This window comes from Lissotriton helveticus, chromosome 2_2 (assembly GCF_964261635.1).
Source record: "Lissotriton helveticus chromosome 2_2, aLisHel1.1, whole genome shotgun sequence".
NCBI classification, from domain to species: domain Eukaryota; kingdom Metazoa; phylum Chordata; class Amphibia; order Caudata; family Salamandridae; genus Lissotriton; species Lissotriton helveticus.
The window spans coordinates 419,293,454-419,317,119 of NC_136060.1; the positions used below are offsets into that span (position 1 = coordinate 419,293,454).

The 23,666-nt window shown below is 44.1% G+C and overlaps 1 protein-coding gene across 2 annotated transcripts in view; it reads left to right on the forward strand.

Annotated features, from left to right (window-relative positions):
• Positions 1-454: 454 nt before the first annotated feature.
• Positions 455-23,666, forward strand: part of KDM3A (lysine demethylase 3A) — a 283,523-nt gene continuing 260,311 nt past the window's right edge. Inside the window, exons 1-2 of one of the 2 annotated variants that reach the window (XM_078678669.1) lie at positions 455-968; positions 4,936-5,091. In XM_078678669.1, coding sequence (XP_078534795.1) covers positions 807-968; positions 4,936-5,091 — 318 coding nt within the window. In that variant the 5' untranslated portion in view covers positions 455-806. The remainder of the gene's footprint in view (positions 969-4,935; positions 5,092-23,666) is intronic. The other variant, XM_078678670.1, reaches the window with a different exon arrangement.

Sequence of the window (23,666 nt, forward strand, 5' to 3'; positions counted from 1 at the left end):
GGTAAGAAAATGGCGACCCCATCTGTTCCTTTCAGCCTCGTTTCCGTGAACAACAAAGAGCCCCGCCTCAACCGCGGCTCATTTTAGCCTTAAGTCCCGCCCTAGCGCGGAGCAGGCTCTGAGCTGACGCTTGGAACTGCACGTACCAGCGGGCGGATAACAGCCGTCAGCAAATACATAAAATTAGTCCGCTTGAGCGCGTTGTACGGCTAATCTTGCTACTTCCGTATTAGCGCGCGGGTACAAACTACAGATGACATTAAACAAGAGAGTGGCACACTAGCCTGCTGTGATCCAGCAATATCAGAAATAATAACACTGCCTTTCGCTGGGGGACTCTTTCCTCTCTGAGACGTCACAGTTTCTAGAAAGCGATAAATCGGGTAGCCTGCTCAGGCGGAAGAATACACGAATACATGAGCAAGGGTGTATTGCCGTTTGCAGCTAGTGACTCAATCGAGGGGAGTGGAGATCCTTGACTGTCAGCTGATGTAGCCAATCTATTTGGCTGGAGATGCGCCTCTTCTTCTTTTTGAGCCTATCGGGGCAGGGCTGGGCGTGTCTGCTCGCGCCCGTGTGTAGCTGCTTGTGGTAGCCTCAGAGGTGATTTGGTGACTGAATAATACACTGTGGAGCTGCGGCCTTGTTGTGCGTTTGACAGGGAACCGGAGAGCTGCAGCGGAGGCGATGGGCTGGTAGCGGCAGAAGCACCAGAAACTCAGTCTAAAAGTCCTGCCTATAAACTCTTGTGTGTGCGGAGGAGCCGGTAGCAGCCGTGCGGGCGCTGCTGGGTCTTCACGTCCGCCATGGTCCTGAACGAGGGCACCGTCTGCCTCTTGGTGGGGCAACGGTTCCTCAGCGCTTCCTCCGAGAGGGCACTGGAGCTGGGGCAGATCGCCAGTTGGCCCTGGGAGTCCGGTACTATCCGAGCGGTGTCCCACAAGGAGTTGAGTGAACCGGGGCTTCGGGTGAGTATGGGGAAGCCGCTCGCCTTTGTATCGCCCACTGGACATTGGGGGCAGTTGGGCACGGGTGAGGGCTTTAAGATCCGTTGCACGTGAGGTGAGTTGGAGGACCGCATGCTTTTAGGGGCAGCTCCGACTTTAGAGGAAGCCGGTCTCTGAGGAGACCTCAGCTGTTCCCGTTCCTGTGAATCATGTGATCCACCTCAGAGTCCTGTCAGCGGAAGCGGTCCGAACAAAGCAGTGTCTGCAGCTCACGAGCCCCCTACCCTCATGCCCCTGGCTGGGGCCTGGGGGGTGGTGGTGGTGGAGGTCTGAGCCTCGTTACATGCTCGGCCATGCCCTGTGCAGGTTCTGGGTTCCTGCAGCTGCCGCATGTGTAAAATGAGTACGCCTGTTCATTTTCCTTTGCACCCCTACATGAGACCCTCTCTTGGCAGGCTGCCTACACCTGCTGTGCAGACTCCCTTCAGGGTGGCAACATGACGCCATTTTGGGGCTATTTCTTTGTCGCTGTGTGACCCTCCCAGTGCGAGTCCTCTGCGTGCATTTCAACCTACCTCCTCAGTGCATGCTGTTTTGCACGTATCCCCTCGTTGGCACTTTGCCCTGGTGATGTCTTCTGTCAGGAATTACTGCTGATTTCTTGGGACACATGACCCTTCTTAGTGCCCCGCTGCTGGTTTCTTTCCCGTCTCGACTCGTAAGTGCTTCCTAGTCATTGCTAGACCTTTGTGTCACTCCACGGTGCTGCTCTCCGCGCCAGGGACATATGGCTCTTGCAGAACATGTGCAAAACTTGCACGTGTTTAAAAAAAAGTAATTGGTCAATGTAGCCAGAACGCTCTTACTAATGAGAATAAGCGCTGAATAGACGCATACGATCTTCGGGGTTGCTGTGGACAAACGCGGTGCCCATCAGACTTTGTTTGCCTAAGTATATTCTGGCTGTCTTTGAAGTTCATTTTAGTGCTGTTATACCAGCCCCTCCCTGTGCTTTCCAGTCTGGGTTGTGTACGTGCTGCAGGGGAGTGCAGTGAGTCGGTAGGGTTCAAGGTCCCCGGGAGCGGCGAGGGTGTCAGCAGCCGGCTACACCTTCTATTGGTGGAAGGACAGGCTGTCAAGCTGGGGGTTATCCGGGGCCAGACCAGTGCTTTATTCATTGGATTGGCTGACTGTATTTGCCTGTCGTGACGTATCTAGCGTCAGAGTAAACGGAGCCACGAGGGCCCAACCAGCTGCGTTGAGTAGTTGTAGCTCCCTTGCACATTGCCGGGGGGAAAGGGTACTGCATCTCGATGAATACTCTCCCTCGGTTTAGAATTAACAGCACTGAGGTTCTACATCCTGGAGTTGGTTATCAGTTGTTGCCAAATATTTCAGGCACAAAACGAATTTCTAATGCATATTGTTGCTAATACTTAAGCGTTTGTAAGCAAAGACTACGAATCAAAGCAAATACAACATGGCGGAGCCTGTCTTTGGGGAAATGCGATCTGATTATTTTTTTGATGTCATCTGTAAACACACATGCTCACGACGATTGGATACCCAGCATGGCGAATCGAAATTGTGGTGCTTGGTGAACATGGATTGTGTATCTTGGAGCAAGACTTCTAGGTAGATGGTCACTTTGATGACCCATCTGTAATCATTCTTGCTAAATTGGTTAATGTACTTTGGAACCTCGCAAGGAAAGGGTTTTCCTGCCCTTGTTAGCTATGACGCCTATTGGAAGATACGTATATGTGCTAAAATGTGAGTAAAGTTCCTTTTTTTTAGTTCCTAGAGGTCATCGACTGAGTTCAGACACCTGATAGGTGTTCAAATGACAAGGTGTTTGAGGAATTTCCTCAATTGATACTTAGATCTGCCTGACTTTTACATAAGTCTGTGCTGATGAAAGAGCGATGTAGAAGTGCCCAGCATTCGCAAAGTCATTCCAACCATTGAGTTGTGCAGAAGCATTGTGCAGAAGCATTGTGCTAGATTTAATCTGTTGCAAGAGGAAGGTGTGACCTGGTAGAAGTCGTAGAGACTTGAAATGTACTGTTATGTACCAGGAGTCAGAGCATGGACTTAAACATTTCTCAGAATGGCTTTCCCAAGGTATATCTATAGATGCCATTTGACTATAATGAACTTCTGCAGTTTAGGAAAAGGGTAAAAACCTGGCTTTTCCCTGGCTAGCCCGGGTATACTCCGTGCCTCTGTTTCTATCTGGGTTTGGATTTTGTTAGCGCCAGGATGCCTGCAATGGTGACAGTCGCGCTTTATAAGTCTTAAAATAAAATAAAATAATAATACTCTGGAGATTTCATAGTGGTTTCGCACATGCTATAACAATTTGTAATCCCCCCCCCCCCACCATCATTTTGACATGCAATTAGGGTGTTTTGTGTTTGAAGTTAATACCACAGTCCTAATCTTGATTCGGATTTACTATCCATTGAAGTAGATTTTCCTTCCATTCTTCACACACATCTCGTGCTACCTACCGTATTCATGTCATGAAGTATCTAAAATTCTGCTTTTGAGGAAACGTATTACCTTGCTGTCCTCTCTGATATCTTGGGTGCTCCTTCAGCACTGGCAGTACCCAGTACTGGAAATATTGTAACCTCTGAACAAGATATAGGATACGGGTGACAAGTGTAGGTTCCTGAAGCTTGATCCATGTCCAGATTTTTGGATATCCTTACAAGATTAGCTTAAATACAGTGGACACTAATGTTATTTCTTTACATGGGCTATTTGGGAAACATAGACGATGGACTGCTCTGATCTAGGGAGACCCCTTGCGTAGTTTTTTTGTTACTGATTAAAAAAAAAGACCCCCCTCCCACACATTCTTGATTGTTTAGTAGATATACCATCATCTACATTAAGAACCAATCTTCTGAGGGTTTTGTGTGTTTTACATGTTAGCCTGTAGGCATGGTTATTAACTTGCATTGCTGCTATTGTCTATACGGTGTCATAATTCTGCTCTACCTTTATTAATCTATTTTATGTAAATTGAAAGCATAAGAGGAGTGCTTTGTACGCGTTTCCAACTTTGGCTCTATAAAAACCCTAAGGGGTTGAAAGCAATGCTTACACCTTAGTACACTGTTAAGTACCTCCTATTTTGTTTCTGGAGAGCTGCAGTGTAATTCCAGACTTGATGGCTCTCGGTTCATCAGCTTTGGTCTGCATAGCAGCCCCCTAGAAAATAATAATTCCTAGTAGGGAAGGAAGTTGTTTACGAAAATATGCTTTCAAAAAGATCACCAAGAGACAAGAACACATTTCGGTGAATACAGGCACGGGCCCGTTCTTGTTTCATGGGCCAGACTTTGGGTGTCTTTCTTCCGAAAATAGTTACTGTCTCTAGGAATAAGAACAGACACGATGTTGTAATACTCTGGTTAAATTATTGACAACAAAAGTTTGTTTTGTTGATAATACTGTAGAGGAGCAGATATTAAATGAAGTGCAGTTTTCCTAGAAAAGTAGGTTTAAGGACGTTGAAAGTTGGTAATTGCACAATGTATTTGGCTGAACTTTTTATTTTTATTAAACAATTCAGTTTCCGGGCCTGTTGTGTGATTCTGCATCAGCCTTTGTAAATCTGGTAGGTTATTGTTAATATTTAACATAATGCAAAAGAAGAATATATGTAGGATTCTTAGTAGGTTGTCAACGGTGGCCATGTTCCTAATGGAGCAAAGCAGGCACCTACTGTATGTACTCCTCTTAGCCATCTACAATTTGAAGAAAATATATCTCTAGACTGGTTATTGAGAACCTCCTCAGGCTAAGTATCAGATGTTAGGAACGCATCACAACAGAAATAACATTATTGTAATATTTAGTTAAATGTAGCAGTTACTCTGCTTTTGACAAGTATACACATTGAGTATACACACAGAGTATACACTCTTTGTGGTTTGCCAATGAAGTTTACTATTCATGGTTTCTTTTTTTCTAGTTATGTTTGGAACCTGATGGAGGTTTATGGCAGGAGAGAAAATGGATTGAGCTTTATGATGCAAACCTTCAGGTGTTCCTAATGGAGCACAACTTGGTGATGGCAGAGAGAAAAGCCGCAGGCGGCTATATGGAAAGTGTACAGTGGCCTGCAATGGTAAGCGATTTAAGAATACCTTTATTTGTTCACTTGACCCTTAACTGCTGACTTGTTTATGTATCCTAGACAGTGTGGAAACTTTTGATGACCTGTCTTTAGGTCGTAGGCTAAACCTCAGCAAAGCAGTTTTTTGATCAGGGAATATCTCCACCAAAAACATTCTCCATGTTTTTTTAAGCCTGGCTGATATGTTGCTATGTGTTTGACCTAGTAAAATGTCCCAAGCAATGGGAGGCACTGTGGAAAATATGCTTTTATTGTAACTTTCATGATTGAAGAGCAGTATTGCAAATCAGCTGCTTGGCCTTGTTGATTCATGAAGTGAAATGTGCTCCATACGATTGATCAAACGGAAGAAGCAATAGGCCCCCTGTTAATCTCTAGATACGTTCTATTGTTTAAGCATTCCGGGTGGATGTTCCTGGGCTTGTTGATAGGTGTGTGTGTGTATGTGTGTGTGTGTATGTGTGTGTGTATGTATGTATGTATGTGTGTTGGTGTGTATATCTATATCTATATATATATATATATATATATATATATATATATATATCCTTCACCAAAACGGCAGAAAATACACACGCACTCCACAGACCTCTGTTTCAACAATTTATTTTGTTCGTAGCAGTGCCATTATCCCCCTTCACCAACGCGTTTCACCCATCAGGGCTTGATCACGGTGTAAACTGTCATCAGTCCCTTTTCTGTTTCACAGTTAAATACCTCTTTTCCACACTTGCACTGTAAGATGCATTGTGGGAGAGGTAGTGTTTTGATGTTTTTATTAGTGTAAAGAAACACCTTTTGTGCAGAAATGTGTTAGTTCCAACTCCTCTTGTTTTCTTTGTTTCTCATATTTCAATCCTTTCCATGTAAGAATGTTCTTGTTTGTATTTTGATGCCAGATGTTTGTTCATGTGGGAACTTATTTCAAAATCGGTCCCAGTGTACGGAGTGATGATCACTTGCTCCATCTTGTTATTTGTGTTATTATTCTCACTTTATGTTGTTGTAATTGTTTGGTGATAGTCTCAGTGATTTCACAATTCATCCTCCATAGATGGGAAGCACTATTCGCTTCTACTTGTACGCGATCAATAAAGTTGGTATAGCTGGTTATTATTAAGGCTAAGTGCCCTTTTAATGTCAACTAGTTTTTTGTTAAGGCTCAGTGCCTTCCTGCTTTCCACTGGTTCTCTGCTTGAGTATTCCCACTTCTGCTTTATATGACACTTTAGTTTGTTCATCTTAAGATTTTGGAGGTTTTCTGTTCAATCATTTGTTCTTTTCCTTCTTGTTTATCATTTTAGAGATGTACATACATCTCTTCGTCCCCGTTCAATCCCATCGGGGTCTTTGTCTTAAATCTTATGATTAGTCTTGATTCTAATCTTCTTCTTAATTTCAGAGTTCGATTCCCTCCTCGTTCATTCACAGGTACCGTGGCCATTCCAAAGTAGCTCATGTTTTCCCAAGTATTTCCTGGATGTGTCAGCATGTGTTTTGACATGGCATAAGTTAGCTCCTTGTTTTGAATTGCCCTTGTGTTTTCTAAAATTCTTTTCTTTAATGGGCACGTTGTGCTTCCAATGTATCTTTTGCCGCACTGGCATTCTAAACAATATACCACATGTGTGGTATTACAAGTAATAGTCTCTTCAATTTAAAAAAGTTTTCCTCGTGGATCCACAATGCTTTTTAGATTTTTTCCAATTTTACACGCCTTACACTGGCTACATTTGCTAAATCCCTTCTGAAGTTCCTGAAACCATGTCTCTGGACGTTTATTGACAAAATGGCTATTCATTCATTTTCAATCTTTATTTCGATCAGCTTAGATCATAAAAGATATACATACAATTTAAAATCAGCTTACAATCAATAACAAATAAAACCGAGATTAAAAAAAGCTTACAGTAAACTGTTTAAAAGAATTGCAGTGCATTGTGGTTAAAAATCGACAGTACATTTCATTAATCACGAATCACTGACTGACTTTATATAACGAGTGCGGGTGTGCCACATCGCTGTTAGGAATTTTGCAACTCGAAACACAATTGGGGGTGATAATTCCGTCTTTAAAATTCTGTATGCTGGAAGATGATGTCTGAAACCTAGATTTTTTTTTAAGAGTGGGATGAGCCAGTGCTTCCTAGATCTATTGTAAGCATTACAGAAAAATATGATATGCAAATCATTTTCCTGAGGATGTGTGCATACAGGGCACTGTTCTATGGGCGCGGGCCGACCCCACCGTTTGGTAAATGCCCTAAGGGGGAGTGTACCGTATCGCCACTGCAGAAACAATTTCCTGGTCAAAACGGGACTAATGCCATCAAGGACGTGCTCTAGATAGTATGAGTCTTTAAATTGGATAAACAAATTAGTAAGGGACCCCTCCCGTGTACTCTCTACTAATGCAAGTAAATTTCGCTCGCGGAAATCCCTTGAGAGGAGTTTACGTGGGATCCTACAGCATGGATTTCCCGGGTCTAGCCATAATTCTGATCTTCCTAGGCTCTCACAAGTTTGTTTAATGTATCTCAACCAGGGAATGTGTGTAGCATTTGGTAAAGATAGGATCTCTTGGAGCTCAGTCCTATAATTTATAAGTTCAGGCGTACTCCAGATTCGACGCCAGAAAGTAATTGGTTTCAGTCCCAACTCCTCTGTAATTGGTCTTAATCCTAGATCTAGCCTCATCGGGGGAAGCTGGGTACTTGAGGGTAGAGCTACCAGCTGCCTGATAAATTTATTTTCAGTGGACAACAGGTTTTGGGCTGGTATGTGACCCCACAGTTCCCCCCGTAGGTGACTGCCCCCCTTGCCTGCATTTTATAAATTTGGAGCGCAGGACCAAGGGGTTTGTAAGTTGACCTACTTATCACCCTGCAAATGCCACCCGTTAACTGTGCTATTTCATGTTCGCCTTGGTCCGGTGCGTGTCCCAGGTCATATTTTGTTTAATATTCACCCCGAGATATTCAATACTGGATACCCGCTCAAGTCTCAGAGTACCTATAGTGGGATTGGGGCGAGTTGAGGGGGGGGGGGGTTGAGAATCATGTATTTAGTTTTAAGGGCATTGATCTCAAGCCCCCGCTCCACACAGAGAATCGAGAACCCATCCAGGACCCGTTGTATTCCCATAGGGGATTTGGACCGCAGCAGGGTGTCTTCCGCAAACATAATAGCGGGCACCCTGCTGCCGTTGAGCTTTGGAGCATAGATGTCACCTATCCTAGTCAAATGGGCAATTACCCCGTTGACAAAGAGGCAGAACAGGGTCGGTGCAAGCACACAACCCGGTCTCACCTCCCTGTCAACGGGAAATCTTCCAGAAAGTGCCCCATTCCTACCGCACCTGACACGTGCAAAATTCCCCTGATGCAATCTTATTAAGATCGAGAGGATATCGGCTGGAATGCCCAACTCCGCCAACACAGTCCATAGTCTGGCTCTTGGCACTAAATCGAAGGCGGCCCGTAAGTCCACAAATACTGTGTACAAACTGCCACCTTCGATTACAGCTGTCTTCCAAAACAGAAGATTTAAACGAAAAATCTGGCCCATGGTTGAGACCCCCTTTCTAAATCCTGCCTGGTAGGGGCTCAAAATTGCAGATTCCTCTATCCAACTTTGGATACGGTCAAGGATCAGCCTACCAAATATTTTCTGGGGTACATCTATGAGGCTGATGGGCCTGTAGTTGGCTGGGAGCAGAGGTGACCCCTTCTTGAATATCGGCACAACTCTGCGCCCAGCCAAGTACTCGGGACCTCCATACCCCTCCGGACAGCATTGAATATCAACACCAAGGAAGGGGCCCATACGTCAGGCTCCTGCTTAAATAAGTCGCCAGGTAGCCCGTCTAGTCCAGGCGCTTTGCCTGGTGTCAGCCCTGCAATGGCGGCTCGCACCTCCATCTCTGTAAAGGGTTCCCCTTCCGGCAAGCCACTAATGGTCGGTTGTGCTTGGTTTGGAGCCCCATCATCAACCATATAAAGTGACTGGAAATGGTCCTGCCAAGCCTCTGCTGAGATATTAGGTTAGATAGCCGAAACTGGCTCCTCGGACCCCGTATTAACAATGCGCCAGAATTTGCGAGAATCCCTGCCAACTAATAAGGTGGCAAGATTTTCCCACTTCTCCTGTTCCCATTCACTCTTTACGTGGGTGACCAAACGCTTGTAATCCCTCCTTCTGGCCTGGATCTCAGACCTGTCTAGCCTTAATTGTAATCAGCAGGTCTGATTTAGCCTTACGGCATGCAACGTTATACCAAGTGGGGCGGTTTGAACAGGCATCCCCACTCTTTCCTGTGGAAAATAGGACTTCCGCTACGGACTTAACAAGATCCTCGTGGGCCAACCACAGTTGCTCATGTATATCCTGGGTGCTGGCAAGCTCCATTATTGCACACACCTTGTCCAGTGTGGGGATGACCCGGGCATAAAGCCCTGAAATCTTCTCTGCATTCACTGCTAACTTCTCCCACCTCACTCTCCGTCTGTTGTTCGTCAGTGCCAGCGCAGATGCTGGTGCGGCTACCGCTGCCCCTCTATCATCTAAACCGGGGAGTGCATATTCCAATTTGAGAGCATTATGGTCGCTGTCTTCCCTTGGAATCACCTTAAAATCAATAATATGCGACCACAAAGCTAGTTGGACCAACATGTAGTCCAGTCTAGACTCCCTGCCCACTCTATTATATGTGCATTTGGGGGGGGGATGTCTGAGTTTATACGTCCATTGCACGCCCGCACACCATGTTTCAGGGTTAAGGCAGCGATCTGGACGGCGAGAGGGGTCCAAGCTCTGGGGGGTGGGGGGGCTGACGTGGGGGGGTACAGACCACACTGCATCCTCCTCTAGGGAAAGTCCATCCAATAAGCCTAGGAGAGGCTCAAAATGGCAATTTAAGTCCCCTCCTACCAAAAAGGGTGTACCCTTGGGGATGTCACTGAGGAGAACTGATAGTTCATCGATGGTACGCGACTCCTTTGTGATGTTTACTGGCCTAGAGTAAACATTTACCACAGCCAGTCTGCTCGAATTAGGCCACTCCAACAAGACCCCCAGAATATCCTCCGAGGCTGTGTCCAGTGATCTGGCTTCGCAACCCAGGTCGACCGCCACCCACGTTGCGAGACCTCCTGAGGGACGCCCCCCCCCCCCCCACCCCCCCCATTTCGCCGGAATGGAGAATGTCGCGAAGCCTTGACAGTAGACATCCTCTCTCGCCCAGGTTTCTTGAAACATACATATCTCCATACCCTCTATAAATAGGCTCCAATCTGGGCAGTTCAATTTATTCCCCAGGCCAGCCACATTCCACGATAATATCTTTAAAGATGGTGATCTGTGATCCGTGGTTTTAAGTGGCGGAGTGCCCGTCTCACATAGACTTGGCAATAATTCCTGGTCGGCTATAATATCAGTCAAAACCGGTTGGGGCTCTATAGTAATCAGTTGAGCTGCCTTGGTATTTTTTTGCACGTCCCGGTGCCTCTCCCCCTGGGAATTATCACAAAGTTCAGTGGGGTGGGTCATTTTTCCTTTTTTTGGGACCCCCCATTCGGCCACCCGGCTCCCCCCTTTCGGTCAGGTTCTGTCAGTCGACCATGTCTAAACAACTATACCTGTTAAATGTAGGAAAGTGGAGAAAATGCTGAGGTCTGGGGTGGTGGAAGGTTTCTCTCTCTCTCTACCGACCCTTCCTTTCCCCCCCCCCTCATAGAAATTGTTTCCCATCCCGCCTCCTCAAGTGTCCACGCCGTTGGTCGGTAAAAAAAGGATAGGGGTAGCGCCTGAATAGATGTCCCCTGGTCCGGATGCGACCAACTGCATATATGGGAGACGGTCCTGGGGTCCCTAAAATTAATTAGGACACAATCTCCGGTGATTGATTTCCTTGAGTTACCTAACCATGGGACTCTCCTTACCATAAGAACCTCGCTCGATACTCCATGGGGAAGAGGTCTGTTTATACTAAGCCAGTTAACCACCTTATTTCTCAACGCAACAACAGGTTCTTTGTAATCAGGTTTTAACTCTGGGACGCCAGCTAGAATGACTGTATATGGACTCTCCTCCGGCGGCAAGTTCACTGGCCTAATTTTTTTGGTGGTGACCTGTACTCCCTGTGTAACTGTAGCTTTCCTTCCGGTGTTACTGGGAGGTACGGCACAGTCAGTTGGCTATGATGTAGCAATATGTTGTATGGGCTGCTGTGTTTGTAATATCACGGGAACTGAATTACCATCCTTCACTGGGGGCGCTAATGTAGTCTTCTTGTTCCTAAGCTCCACCCATCCTCTAGCTACCTTACTATCTTTTTTGTAAGTGTCCGCTAATTGCACCGTTGCTTTCTCTATAATCGCGAGCCTGGCCTCGATCTTTATAAGGCGTGCTTCTAGGGGGCTTAATAGTAACTTCAAAAGAGCGCCAATGTTGGACATAGTAATTTCCTCGTCGCCATTAGTTACATTTGGGCGAGGAGGATTTACATTGTCTAATGCCTGTGCGGGTGAATTCGTGTTAGGTGGTGCCTGGGTATGATCCAGCTTTACGGGTCCCTTATTGGTTGAACCCTGTTTGTTGCCCACAATTACTGGGTTGTGCTTTGCAACTTTAGCCTTGCGCCCCCCTGGATTTTGTGCCCCTCTTTTCCTCTTTGGGATAGCTCCTTCCCTTTCCCCTTGTGTAGGATCACTAGCTATACTGTTAGTGTCAACCGTGTTAACTATAGTAACAGAAGGCGTCGGGGGAGGGGGTTGTTCTTGGGACCTGGGTAGGGCTAATAGACTTAACTCATCAGATCTACTCGTAATGCTGTCAATATTGTGAAGGGTATAATTGGTTATGTCAGACGTGACTAACGTCCCACTGGCCCCATTTTCCCCATTATCTGACTCAATGCGTTCTGGCCTGTTTTCAGGTGTCCTAGTATGAGCTATAGGGCTTAAAGAGGATCTTCTCACCCATTCAATTTCCTGGGATATACGCCTTTCAAGAACCGTAATTTCATCAATCAAGAGAGACCCAGCTTTAACAAAATAAGTGTCCAGAGTACCTTTTTGCTGGTACGGCTGCCGGCGAGCTCTTGCTCCTTGTCTCTCTAGTGGTCATAGTTCAATGATTAGGGAGGTAAGAAGAGATAGTTTAAAATAATAACAAAAGCAAAAGGGGATGGCCCAGTCCCGGTCTCGTCCGTTCTTGAACGGCCTCAAACGGCCCGCCCTTTGCCCAGGCTTAGCCCGGCGCCCGCGATCGCGGTGGTGGGCGTGATTATATAGGTGTAGCAGGTGGGCGGGAAGAGACATCAGGTGCACTGTGTTCGTGAAGCGCGGTGAACCCTGGGTCTCGCAGTCCCGGCCCCTTGCAGCAAACGGGGGTAAATCCAAAAGTCAGCAGTTCCTTCCAGTGTCGGGCTCCGTGAAGGCGAGGGTAGTAATGCCCAGTATCCTCAATCCAGCAAGACGGCTGCGAGCGGCACCCACTGAGCGGGGGCCGCGAGCCGTAAATAGCTGGTAGGGAGCAGGGGGCGGGAAGAGACACCAGGTGCGCTGTGTTCGTGAAGCGCGGTGAACCCTGGGTCTCGCAGTCCTGGCCCCTTGCAGCAAACGGCGGTAAATCCAAGAGTCAGCAGTTCCTCCCAGTGTCAGGCTCCGTGAAGGCGAGGGTAGTAATGCCCAGTTTCTCAATCCAGCAAGACGGCTGCAAGCCCGCGGAGCAGGGGGGCGAGCCGTAAATGGCTATTCACCAATTTATCCAACAGGGATGGAGCTTTTCTGTAAGATTTGTGGCCACTTTCCCAGTGGTTTACCAATGTCTGGATCCTTGGTTAGAATGTTCCAGTATTTTTTCAGAGTTGCGTATCATTGGGCTTTCTTTACTGAATGTCATCACCATTCTTATTTGTTATTTTGCAGATATTTTGCTTTTTTGATCCCTTATTATGAGGGTATCGGACCTTTTTATTGCTCTTGCTTTCTTTTCTCCTTGTCTGATATCATTATATTGATAAACTCTTTTTAGGAATCGGTTTTTTGTATCACTGAACTTGAGGTTCATTTCTTTTTCATTGGAACAATTCCTTTTCATCCTAATGAAATCACCATAAGGAATGTTTTTCTTCACACTATTTGGATGGAAACTTCTACCATGTAAAATACTGTTGGTCGCTGTACTTTTTCTGTATACTGTAGTTTCGATTTTATCAGCTTCCACATATACTTTAGTGTCCAGAAACACAATTTCTTTTGAACTTATGCTGTAGGTGAATTTTAGTCCAATGTCATTCCTTGTTTTTCGTCCTTTCTTTGTGGTGGTTTGTATTCCCCACCTCTTCCTCTGTTCAGGAATGAACAAGAAGGAGCCTCAACAGAAAAAAGAAGCTATCCTCTTCGCAATCGAACAATGAAGAAATAGAGGGGGAGGATGAAATATCTGCAAAAGAACCAATAAGAATGGTGATGACATTCAGTAAAGAAAGCCCAATGATACGCAACTCTTTGAAAAAATACTGGAACATTCTAACCAAGGATCCCGACATTGGTAAACAACTGGGAAAGTGGCCACAAATCTCTTACAGGAAAGCTCCATCCCTGTCGGATAAATTGGTGATTAGCCATTTTGTCAATAAACGTCCAGAGACATGGTTTCAGGAACTTCAGAAAGGATTTAGCAAATGCAGCCAGTGTAAGGCTTGTAAAATTGGAAAAAATCTAAAAAACATTGTGGATCCACAAGGAAAACTTTTTTAAATTGAAGAGACTATTACTTGTAATAAGGAAACAAGAGAGGTCGCTGTACTGTTCCTAAAGGAAATGGGGGAAGTGTCTAGCTGGCATGACCACGGATGTTGGAGTAACATCCTGGGGCATCCATTTTGTTGGATATAGAGGCCTCACACACCCCGAAGGATGTCATGCTTCATCATCGGCAGTTGCTCCTCGTCGGGGAGGCGGTGCAATCCCCGACGGGCTCACCTCAAAGAGGGGCTCTTTGGCGGAGATCTTTTTCCAACTGCCTTTTGGTGAGGTGGGGGTGTGTGGACCGGGCTAGGTGTGGTGGTGTGTGGGGTATTAAAATGTAGCAAGGGGTACCGGAATTTAATTTATTCTGGGGGTCCCCTGGCTGCAGTTAAAAAGAGGGGTTAGGCTCACTCCGAGTCAACAAGTTAGGTCAGGTGACCCTAGATGAGGCTAAAGGTGATGAAGGTCGACATGTTTCACGCTATGGGTCTAGTCACCCACGATTCATCAGGACCGTGTAAATGTGCAGTGTCAAAGCATGCTAGTGTCATGTATGTTTAATGTTTACCTCTGTGGGTACTCCTATGCCTAAAGGTTGAGGACTACATGCCACATGAGGCGTCGGCGGGGCAAGACATCAGGGAGAGCCCAAGGCTAAAGCTCATTCCTCCTGTGTCCGCGCAGTTCGACCTACCCCGAGCTCGGCGGTGAAGGGTAGGTCGAACTGCGCGGACACAGGAGGTCATCTAGGGTCACCTGACCTAACTTGTTGACTCGGAGTGAGCCTAACCCCTCTTTTTAACTGCAGCCAGGGGACCCCCAGAATAAATTAAATTCCGGTACCCCTTGCTACATTTTAATACCCCACACACCACCACACCTAGCCCGGTCCACACACCCCCACCTCACCAAAAGGCAGTTGGAAAAAGATCTCCGCCAAAGAGCCCCTCTTTGAGGTGAGCCCGTCGGGGATTGCACCGCCTCCCCGACGAGGAGCAACTGCCGATGATGAAGCATGACATCCTTCGGGGTGTGTGAGGCCTCTATATCCAACAAAATGGATGCCCCAGGATGTTACTCCAACATCCGTGGTCATGCCAGCTAGACACTTCCCCCATTTCCTTTAGGAACAGTACAGCGACCTCTCTTGTTTCCTTAGTGCTAAACACGGACACAAGCTGCAACTGGACCTTCCACCCACCCCTTGGGTGGTTAACCGTGTCCGTTGATCGATTGATCTCCTTCTCTAATCTCCCTCCTTTTGATACACAACACTATTACTTGTAATACCACACGTGGTATATTGTTTAGAATGCCAGTGCGGCAAAAGATACATTGGAAGCACAACGTGCCCATTAAAGAAAAGAATTTTGGAACACACAAGGGCAATTCAAAACAAGGATCTAACTTATGCCATGTCAAAACACATGCTGACACATCCAGGAAATACTTGGGAAAACATGAGCTACTTTGGAATGGCCACGGTACCTGTGAATGAACGAGGAGGGAATCGAACTCTGAAAGACCTATATTATCCACCGAAGGTGTCCGACAAGGATGTATTTTAGCACCTTTTTTATTTTTGGTCTATACGAATGGCTTAGAGGGCTTTTTATTAGAAACGACTGCTGACTTTCCAAAGATAAATGGTAAAAGAATCCCAATGTTGTCTTATGCAGATGACACTGTTTTAATGGCACTTACCCCTAACAGCATGCAGATTTGTCTGAATGCTTTTGACATGTTTATGGGTAAACTAGACCTAGGTGTCAATTTTACTAAATCTTTTGCCATGACTTGTGGTCAAAAAAATGTTAAAATAAGGAAATATCTTGTTAGGAATGCTACTATTGAGAAAGTGGATAACTTCTGTTATCTGGGTAACCTTTTTAATAAAAAACTGAATTGGGAACCTTTGTTGACAGCCCGGGTTCGGAAGGTTACACAGTCAACTGAAGCTCTCTTCCGTTTCGCCAGCAAATTAGGCCAGCGACGTGTAGCTGAAATTACATCGTTATATAAAGCTAAGTGTGTTTCTGCCTTGACGTATGGTGCAGGGGTTTGGGGATCACAAAGCTGTGAAAAAATACAAATTATGGAAAATAAGTTTCTAAAACGTTTATTATCCGTACCACTGGGCACATCTAACACATTTTGCCACGGAGAAGTTGGAATTGAGTTTATAAGTGATATCATTCACGTTGCACCTCTAACATTATGGTCTAAAGTTTGGCGATCTGAAGAATTGAAATTAACAAAAGATATCATTCAAGATTGCCTCAAACTTGACCCCTACACCCAAATCCCGTGGCTACGATATGTTAGAGAGACTTTTTATAAAATAGGTTTGGGTAATATGTTTACAAATCCTGAAATGCTTAGTAAGGATGCTAAGGAAATTATCAAAAATGCCTATAGTGTTAATCTAGGTTCTTTAAAGACAAATGATCGGATACTACGTGTACGAGGAAGATTAGTTCGCCCGTTCTATTTGTCATATATTATGAACACGCAATGGCGTTTATCTCACAAGATTACGCCTTGGCACTTTACATTTTTTATTTGCATTTCCAAAGCAGGGGGGTTGGTGGGAGAAATTACCCTGTTGTCCTTGTAATAATAGGGTTTCGCAAAATACTCTCCACCTTCTTCTTTTCTGTACTCTGTATAAGGTTCCAAGAAACATCTTCATCAAACCATTACTGGTATCATTTGGAACGTGTTACTATAAAGAAGCTTATGACCTTTTATTATCTCGGTCAACTGTAAATATCTGTAATGCTGTTTTAAATTTTATTAGATCAGCTTTGGTGATTAGAAACAGATACTGAGTCTTGACGGAAATTAGTCTTAAAAACCTGTATTGTGATTTTAATTAAGATTTTGTAAACATCTATTGAGATTTTATGATAGATTAATTGCAATGTCTTTTTAAAAACAAAATTTTTTAATGTATACTTTTATGATTTCTATATGGAATCGAAATAAAGTTATTTGACTTGACTTGAACTCTAAAATTAAGAAGATTAGAATCAAGACTAATCATAAGATTTAAGACAAAGACCCCGATGGGATTGAACGGGGACGAAGAGATGTATGTACATCTCTAAAATGATAAACAAGAAGGAAAAGAACAAATGATTGAACAGAAAACCTCCGAAATCTTAAGATGAACAAACTAAAGTGTCATATATAGCAGAAGTGGGAATACTCAAGCAGAGAACCAGTGGAAAGCAGGAAGGCACTGAGCCTTAAGAAAAAACTAGTTGACATTAAAAGGGCACTTAGCCTTAATAATAACCAGCTATACCAACTTTATTGATCGCGTACAAGTAGAAGCGAATAGTGCTTCCCATCTATGGAGGATGAATTGTGAAATCACTGAGACTATCACCAAACAATTACAACAACAACACAAGCATTGGAAATGCAATAGGTCTCGCAGCATTAGAGTTAGTGCTTTTAGAATTGTTTATGTTTTTTTTTTTTAAATCTTTAGCATTTTTGTTTCCTGTAGGCAATGCTAAAGAATTACAAAGAAAAAAAGCCATAAACAAATCTAAAAGCTCTAACTCAAATGCTCCGAGACCTATTGCACTGTGTGAGGGTGAGGGGTTGAGGGTGAGTGAGGGTGAGGGTGGGTGAGGGTGGGTGAGGGTGGGTGAGGGTGAGTGAGGGTGAGTGAGTGAGGGTGAGTGAGGGTGAGTGAGGGTGAGTGAGGGTGAGTGTGAGTTAGGGCAATGCAATAGGTCTCGCATTAGGAAAGTTTGAGCTATTGGTCTTGTAAATGACAATTTTTTTATTTATGTGTTGTTTTTGAAAATAGCTAAATTATTAGCTTTGTCATTTACAATGCCAATAGTTATAACTTTCGCAAATGTGACACCTATAGAATTTGTAATGCAACATGTTTTGTATTTACGTGACTTAGATGTATTGATATTACAAATAACGATGGCTTTTAATTTTTTTAATAATTAATACTTAAATAAAAGTCATTGTAATTTATAATGGCAATAGCTTAAACTTTTGTAAATAACATTTGTGAAGATTATGTTCAGTGTATTTTATTGTGACGAAAATCCAAGAACATATGTCAAATATTAACATCTTTTTGTTACATTTGTAATAAAGCTTGAAACATTGAGATAACATATTTGAACCAGTTGTTGTTGAATGGTTGAACAGATTGATGCTGTGGTGGAGCTCAGTGATGTTGTGGTGCCACAGAGTGATGCTGTGTTGGTGCTGAGTGATGCTGTATGCTATGCTATGTTTTGTTTTGCTATCCTATATTTTGTTTTGTTATGCTATGCTATGCTGTTTTGTTATTCTATGCTATGTTTTGTTATGCTATGCTATGTTTTGCTATGCTATGCTATGTTATGCTATGCTATGTTTTGTTATGCAATGCTATGCTTTGTTATGCTATGCTATGTTTTGCTCTGCTATGCTTTGTTATGCTATGCTATGCTTTGTTGTGTTTTATTATGCTATGCTTTGTTTTGCTATGCTATGTTTTGTTATGCTATGCTATGTTTTGTTGTGTTGGTATGCTATGCTGTGTTTTGCTATGCTATTATGTTTTGTTATGTTTTGTTCAGCCATGCTATGTTTTGTTTTGTTAAGCTATGCTGTTTTGTTGTGTTTTGTTATGTTATGCTATGTTTTGTTATGTTATGCTATGTTTTGTTATGCTATGCTATGTTTTGTTTTGCTATCCGAAGCTTTGTTTTGTTATGCTATGCTATGTTTAGTTTTGCTATCCTATGCTTTGTTTTGTTACGCTATGCTATGTTTTGTTGTGTTTTGCTAGGCTATGCTTTGTTATGCTATGCTATGTTTTGTTATGCTCTGCTATGTTTTGCTCTGCTATGCTTTGTTCTGCTATGCTTTGTTATGCTATGTTTTGTTATGCTATGCTATCTATGCTTTGTTGTGTTTTATGATGCTATGCTTTGTTTTGTTATGCTATGTTTTGTTATGCTATGTTTTGCTGTGTTTGGTATGCTATGCTGTGTTTTGCTATGCTATTATATGTTTTGTTATGTTTTGTTAAGCCATGCTATGTTTTGTTGTGTTTTGTTATGCTATGCTATGTTTTGTTGTGTTTTGCTAGGCTATGCTTTGTTATGAGATGTTTTGTTATGCTATGCTTTGTTATGCTCTGCTTTGTTTTGGTATGCTATGCTTTGTTATGCTATGCTTTGTTATGCTATGTTTTGTTATGCTATGTTTTGTTATGCTATTCTAAGCTTTGTTTTGTTATGCTATGCTTTGTTATGCTATGCTATGCTTTGTTGTGTTTTGTTATGCTATGCTATGTTTTGTTATGTATGCTATGGTTTGTTGTGTTTTTCTATGTTTTGTTTTGCTATGTTTTGTTATGCTATGCTTTGTTATGGTATGCTTTGTTATGCTATGCTTTGTTGTGTTTTGCTATGTTTTGTTTTGCTATGCTATGCTTTGTTATACTATTCTATGTTTTGTTTTGCTATGCTTTGTTTTGTTATGCTATGTTTTGTTATGCTATGGTATGTTGTGTTGTGTTTTGTTATGCTATGCTTTGTTATGCTATGCTATGTTTTCCTATCATATGCTTTGTTTTGTTATGCTATGCTATGTTTTGTTATGCTATGCTGGTGAGGGTGAGTGAGGGTGGGTGAGTGAGGGTGGGTGGGTGAGTGAGTGAGGGTGGGTGAGTGAGTGAGGGTGAGTGTTAGAGCAAGGGTGAGGGTGAAAGGGTTGTGAGTTTGTGTATCCTATGCTTTTTTTGCTATACCATGCTATGTTTTGTTATGCTATGCTGATGAGGGTGTATGAGGGTGAGTGAGTGAGGGTGAGAGGGTGAGTGAGGGTGTGTGAGGGGGTGTGAGGGTGAGGGCGCCATGGGGCCAAACGGGGAACGCTGTGATTTGCAAACCTAGACCTAATAGCAAATGTTCACATTAAGTATACATTGAGTGGCAGACAACATCCATCGTACTCTAAGCCTTGCTAGTTTGCTTGGCAGCCTCTAGCAGATACATCTAAACACTTGTAGTAGGGAGGCTCAGCTCTTCCCTCCCCACAGTCACCGTGTGTGGGCAGGCGAGCCATTCCAGGTGCTCTTCAAACAGCTATAACATTGCTATCGTCTTCAATGAGCACGATTACTCAATGTCCTCACAGAACAACAAAGCCCCTAACAGGAAAGGTCTACACCACGGAAGAAATAAGTAATATTGCCTTAAGTAAAACAAAAACTAGCCATTGACTAGCAGTAGGAAATGCGAAGGAATCCGGCGCGTGACTTCTATGTGCAGTGTTTGCTAACAGAGCACGGCAGAGGCAGGGGCAAGCGAAAACTCAATTTCCTATTCTAAAACAAGTTTTCGTGTCAGGAAAAATAAACCGAGAACACAATGCGTTCTTCCCCGTGGAGGAGTTAAAATATTTCACTGCACCACTTGGAGTTACATACGCATTATATAGATCCATGTATGCACTTACCGGTCTCAGAGGAGCCTCTCTCAAACGTGAATGCAAAGAACGCTGGGAGAAGCAGTGTGAGAACAGTGGGCCCTTACATGAAAAAAAATTTGCAAACATTTCTTTTTAAAAAATTTACACCTTTAATTAACAAAATATGGGTTTAGGAAAATAAAAAGTCAAGAAAAGGCGGGTTTAGTATAATAGGGCTGCCTTAAGACGAACGTCACGGATGCATTGTTTGTGTCCATTAGTACGTGGCTCAGAATGGGCCCAGAGAGCTGCTCTGTGTGTACTCTCCCATCTGATCTTCATTAACTGTGGTAAACACTGTAGTGAGGTCAACCCTTCCCCTACCCACACAAAACGAGGCACTACAAGCTGCAGAGCCTGCAGCCTGTCCTTGGCATGTTTCAGAGAGAGACATACATGACGCCAGGAGAACCAGCACGGAGTGGCATTGGGCCCCAAACCTGAAGAGCTCCAAATATTCCCACGCTATCTTACTCTCTTGAAGGGGAACAAATGGCAGAAAGAGGGCCCTGGGGCCCCGCAGAACAGGAAGCACACAATCCAGGCATCGGGCACCTTCTGGGGATATGTAAATGGATTATGCAAAGGCACGGGATGACTTCCTCTCAAACGGGCAATTGATTAGCACGTCCACTCTAATCTGCAGCACCGAGGCCAGTCCCAAACACAGCGCAGCGGCGGCTGCATTTCAGACAAACATCATTATTTTTAATGCGCACACTGGTAAAAACTGCATGGGACAAAGTGAACAGCAGAAAGAGCATCAGATGAGAAAACCTGCCCGCAAACTAAAACTATGCCGTGCACTTTTAGCCAACGCACTTAAAATGCATGAAGGCAACTCTTCTGAAACAAGCTGGAGGAGCGGCGGCAGTTCAGCCGAACTACATAAAATGTGCTTCTGTCATACCAGAGAGTGCTCGGAGTCTAAACAGGCCGGGGCAGGAATTCCTGGAGTCAAATAATTTGAATGTTTACAGCGTGACAGAAAAGAGCTGCATGCGCCATTGTTGACTGGCCGCCGTGTTAAAAGTGAAAGCGGGTGCCGCGCTGAAACCTAAGCGGCGCCCGGGATAGGGAGGGGGCGGGCGCCCTTGTTGACTGCTATTAATGTAAAAGGGTGCATTTTCGTAGGTCTGCGCGTAATTTAAATTAAAAAAATAACCAACAGGCAAGCATAGGGTCAGATTGACAACATGCAATATTATCAAGTGTCAGAAAGACAGCTATTTCAAAAGAAAGAAAACAAGCTGGGAGGGGGGCGGGGGGATGACTTCCTCTCAAACGGGCAATTGATTAGCACGTCCACTCTAATCTGCAGCACCGAGGCCAGTCCCAAACACAGCGCAGCGGCGGCTGCATTTCAGACAAACATCATTATTTTTAATGCGCACACTGGTAAAAACTGCATGGGACAAAGTGAACAGCAGAAAGAGCATCAGATGAGAAAACCTGCCCGCAAACTAAAACTATGCCGTGCACTTTTAGCCAACGCACTTAAAATGCATGAAGGCAACTCTTCTGAAACAAGCTGGAGGAGCGGCGGCAGTTCAGCCGAACTACATAAAATGTGCTTCTGTCATACCAGAGAGTGCTCGGAGTCTAAACAGGCCGGGGCAGGAATTCCTGGAGTCAAATAATTTGAATGTTTACAGCGTGACAGAAAAGAGCTGCATGCGCCATTGTTGACTGGCCGCCGTGTTAAAAGTGAAAGCGGGTGCCGCGCTGAAACCTAAGCGGCGCCCGGGATAGGGAGGGGGCGGGCGCCCTTGTTGACTGCTATTAATGTAAAAGGGTGCATTTTCGTAGGTCTGCGCGTAATTTAAATTAAAAAAATAACCAACAGGCAAGCATAGGGTCAGATTGACAACATGCAATATTATCAAGTGTCAGAAAGACAGCTATTTCAAAAGAAAGAAAACAAGCTGGGAGGGGGGCGGGGGGAACGTCGAGGGCAGGCAGGATGACTCAGGGGAGGGGGCGGAGCGGGGCAGAGCGGCATGTGGGTGTGAAGAAGCCGGGCCTTTGAAGTGAAGCTAAGCTTCACTTCAAAGGTGTCGGAGGAATGCGGGCGGCTGTGCACGCGCTTTTAAGCTCAATGCACATGCGCATTGAGCTTAAAAGTCACGGGCACTGCAAGGAATCGCCACGATTCCTTGCAAGTTAGATAAAGAGTCGATGAGCCCCTATAGTCTCGCTTGCTCGATGCGCATGCGCATCGACAGGCGAGACCTAATAAACTGAGAATAATAACACAAATAACAACATGGAGCAAGCGATCATCACTCCATACACTGGAACCGATTTTGAAATAAGTTCCCACATGAACATAAACATCTGGCATCAAAATACAAACAAGAACATCCTTACATGGAAAGGATTGAAATATGAGAAACAAAGAAAAATTGGAGTTGGAACTAACACATTTCTGCACAAAAGGTGTTTCTTTACACTAATAAAAACATCAAAACACTACCCATCCCACACTGCATCTTAAAGTGCAAGTGTGGAAAAGAGGTATTTAACTGTGAAACAGAAAAGGGACTGATGGCAGTTTACACCGTGATCAAGCCCTGACTGGTGAAACGCGTTGGTGAAGGGGGATAATGGCACTGCTACGAACAAAATAAATCGTTGAAACAGAGGTCTGTGGAGTGCGTGTGTATTTTCTGGCGTTTTGGTGAAGGATTATTACGAGGTTTGTCCTACCCCCGACACGCGCACCAGCTGTGAAAAGAGCGCATTCCCATCCAGGACAGTTTGGATATATATATATATATATATATCTATATATATATATATATATATCTATATATATATATATATATATATATCTATATCAATCTTATTTTTTTCACGAACATTGAGTTTCAAAATACAGTACAATTTACTTTTTCATAAGCATGTCGTGTATAATTGTACACCGTATTATTCAGTTCTTGTATGTCATAATGGGTTAACATGCATTATCAGTATTAGTGAAGGTAGCTTCAATATTAAGGTATGTGATAACTAATTTCCAAACATAACACACTCCCTCCCCCGTAATTATGACATTCATCAATCAAAACATGTCTTGTTGTAGCACTTAAGGTAGAATGTAAGTCAGTTGGTGTATAATCCCTCAGTTCAGCATTATTAGGCACAGTCTCAGGCAGTTATTAGTCACGCAACCAACATACACGCGGCCCTGACACGACACTATGCACACCTCTACCAATTCGGTATAACTAATGAACACGACCTGACTGGGTTCCTAGACCGCCTACAATTGCCCGAGGCAACAGAAGAACATAGAGACACAGTGCA